A 3,685-nucleotide genomic window follows, 5' to 3' on the forward strand; every position below is an offset into this window, starting at 1 on the left:
AGCTTTAGATCCGATAACAGTTTTGAGGGAAGGAGTAGGTCTAGGGACAACTTTGGGATAAGGATTGAGAATACCTTTCCCTTTGTTGTTGGTACTATTTAGTTTTTGAAAAGGACCACAACTTGGGCTTTTTGAAGACTTCCCACTTGGGTTGCCTAAAACTACACCCTTCCTCATTATCCGACCCTTTGCAAAATCAATGTGGGCTCACATCACAACCTCTCACAACATAAACATCTAGTATTCTGTCCCCCCCCCCAGATTCACACAACTCAATTATATCATTATCACACTTAATCTGTTGAATTCCATTATGTAAAGTAGCGCCCAATCTACAAAACCAAAGCTCAATAGCATCTCCAATCTCACCTCCCTCTTTAATGAAATCTTAAAGTTCAATAATGGATAGCAAATCAGGGTCCACATCTTTTTTCACATACACTGAGTTTCTCCTATACCTATGACTTTGGTCCACCCCACTAATATAAAACACTCCCCCGTGCAGAAACCTTACATCCACACTCATCTGTATAATAAAAGTTGGCTGAACATTAGGACAAAAAAAAATCTGAAAAGTAAAGCATACTATGCAATCCATGTGAAAAGATTCCTTCCTATTGAACTATGCAAAAAGCTGCAGAGATTCTCTCCAACAGTGTTAATACAGAACAAAAAATATTATTCTACCAACAAAAATCGTATTCAATGCATGACATACCAAAACTACCAACCTAACATTCAATGAGCTTTCCTTATATGCACTATTATAAGCCCCAGAAACATTCTGCCAACCTCACATATCAATTCTAACTACCAACCTGACATTCAATTCGAATCTCAGTTTACAGCTTCTTATCCTAACAATTTCGAATCTCAGTTTATAAGCCAAAAATCCTTTAATTAGCAACATAAAACGCGCCTTTCTCGCCCACTTAGCCTCTTCTCCAAGCTTGCAGCCTCTTCTCCAACCTCGAGACCTAACGCCAAACTCGATGCCTCTTCACCAAGCTCGAAACCACACTCAATTCGTCGGAACTCGATATCCCAGACTTCAAAACACAAAAGCCCCAATTTTCCACCCAGAAATTGCCCCTAATTGAAAACCCCAATTCTGCAAAAAAAAACTCCAATTTCGCCCCCAAATTGGCTATTTAGCATCTCTAAAGTTTCATCCTCAAGGTCCGTACCACAAATTTCCCATTCAGCTGTTCAACATCTCCATAGTTTCGGGGATTGAAGCTGCGAAAAGGAAGAAACGAAGGAGAATGGAAGAGACGAAGGAGAATGGGAGAGACAAAGGAGAAATCTGAGAGCCCGATTTTTTTTTACTGTTCAACGCATGTGTTTTTTACTTTTGTCAAGCTGTAACAAGTTAATTCAAAAACAATTTCAAAATATCATGATAAATTCAAAATATCAAGAGAAATGAGATGGGGGTAGGAAATGTTTTTTTTTTTTAATTATAGAGATCTGTTGGGGTAAAAATGACTTTTCGCAGAAATGGATGGAAAAGCTAACGGATGTTGGGGTGGGGTATCTTCGGGTAAAAAAATGTTAAATATGGGTCATTCGGAATAATTATCAATATAAGGGATGGTTCCTCGCAAATTCGGTCATATAAGAGGTGGTTCGGTGCAAAAATGCCTATAAAAAATCTCTACATAAATTAGGGAGTAAACACCCACTAAATTACCACCTCAATAAATTTAGAAAAATTAAATAGATCAAGTTTGCATGTTCAGATTTGAGTTGAATCAAGGTCGATCGATCCGTCAAAAATTTCTTCAGAGCATGTAGGATCAAAATAGTTTCTTCGTACTATAGTTATCATCAGATACTATTATCGTTGAACTAGTGCAAAGCACCGGATGAAATTGCTAGTAATATTACCCAGTTATATGAAAGGATAATGACCATATAAACCAACTTAAAAATGGATTAATATGCAAACTCCATCGGACTATATAGTAGATAATCTTCATTTGGGAAATAGAAAGAAAGTGAGTGAATGGTGAAGTATGTTCTAGGCCTTCATCTCTAAAACTGCTAGGTAAAACTTAGGATCATCAGTGAAGTCCACCATAGCAAAAGAATGAAGAGCTGCAACCTTCTCCAAAGTGGTCTTATCAGGCAAATCAGCTACAATCACATCACCAAATTGCTGCCTCTGCTTTTCCAGCCCTCCCCTTCCCTCTACATGGCTTATCACAACCCTTGCACCTGCATACATACATACATACATACATACCCATCAATGCTGTCAAAAAAGAAGAAGAATGTGTTTTAACCATATTATGTTGGCTGCAACAGCGAGGGAGATTAAGTGCTGTTCTTATGGAAGGCTTCACTATCCTTAGGATGACTATAAATAGGTTTTGAGTCACTCAATTTCACATTTTGTATAGAGCTTGATGATCTATGTTTGTGTCAACACAACCTCACTGAGTTTTTTTTCTGGAACGAGCAATACAAAGGCTAAACTGCTCAAGGCATTAAGCCTAAATTATCGAAGCAGATGATCTTTAAAAAGTCTCTAACCCTCAGACAAGAGTGAAGAGACATGAGAAATAATAACTCTAACTTGATAGTCTAATAACTATTTGGAGGGAAATTATTTCTCCTTGTGTGAAAATTTCTACAAAGACAACTATTTCGTATTGCAAAACTAAATGATCCTATATGCCAAGTTATATTTCACATAGACAAAGTAAAGAAACATACCCGGTGCACAGCGACTGGCAAGAACTCCGAAAATATCATCAAGCTTGAAAGGCAAAACAGGTAGACAATATAGGAAGACAACATCAAAGGAAGCCCATTTCTCAGGCACATAAATCAATTCTCCCATCCAACACTTAACTGTATCATATCTCTCTACTATCCCAGCCAGCACTAACAGTGAATGATGAACAACAAGCAAAAAACGGTCGCCTAAATTCTCAGCTATTCGGTCCACAAAATCATCTGAGCCTATTGAAACCAGGATTCTAGATTCATTTCCAATATTCCAGCAGCTATAATTTGATTGGTCATCTTATCATAATGTTCCTTTGAGATTGTATTCCTCAGGCTCTAGAAATGACCAGTCTTTCTCCATTAACTCTTCAAAGTTCATTACAGAAACTACTCCTTCATCAATTGGTACTGCACTACATACTGGTGCTCTTGAGGATCGTGAGGATTGAATTCGAATTGATGAACGTTTAAGCTGAGTATATGAGCTGGGAGAAGGATGTAATTGAGTATAAAATGGAGATTGCTGTCTATTTGACAGAAATCTGAGAGATGTGGCAAGGGAAAGAGAATTCATATCAAAAGATGCTAAGGGGAAATTTTCAACTTGTTTGCAGAAGATATATGGCAACTAGTAGGTTGAATTAAGCTTCGTGCATGTCATCGTTCACACCGACAGCCCTGTTTAATACAGTGAAACATATCAGAAATATGACAAGGAAAAAGAAAGCGCATAGCCAACAAAATTCCACTGTATTTGCCTTTAGAGGCATTTTATCGAATACGGCATTCAACAATAGAAACCTCCTTTTCTACACCAATAAACACAATCTGAAGAAAGAACATCAAACAGACTCCAGCAGTTGTAGCTTTGAGGAATTTATGCATAAAGTTACAGAAACATAATCCAAATGACCCAGAAAAAAAGAGAAGAAACCTAAGATTCTAAGTG

General features: G+C 37.5%; 1 protein-coding gene across 1 annotated transcript; it reads right to left on the reverse strand.

Moving 5' to 3' along the window:
• Positions 1–2,023: 2,023 nt before the first annotated feature.
• On the reverse strand, positions 2,024–3,310 carry LOC141248688 (uncharacterized). The gene is given in 2 exon segments (XM_073669398.1): positions 2,024–2,220; positions 2,722–3,310. Coding segments are annotated over 2 exon segments (786 nt in total).
• Between the last annotated feature and the right edge of the window lie 375 nt (positions 3,311–3,685).

The sequence above is a fragment of the Phyllobates terribilis genome, unplaced genomic scaffold (genome assembly GCF_046119375.1).
Source record: "Phyllobates terribilis strain yellow unplaced genomic scaffold, ASM4611937v1 Scaffold_3807__1_contigs__length_69993, whole genome shotgun sequence".
NCBI classification, from domain to species: Eukaryota; Metazoa; Chordata; class Amphibia; order Anura; family Dendrobatidae; genus Phyllobates; species Phyllobates terribilis.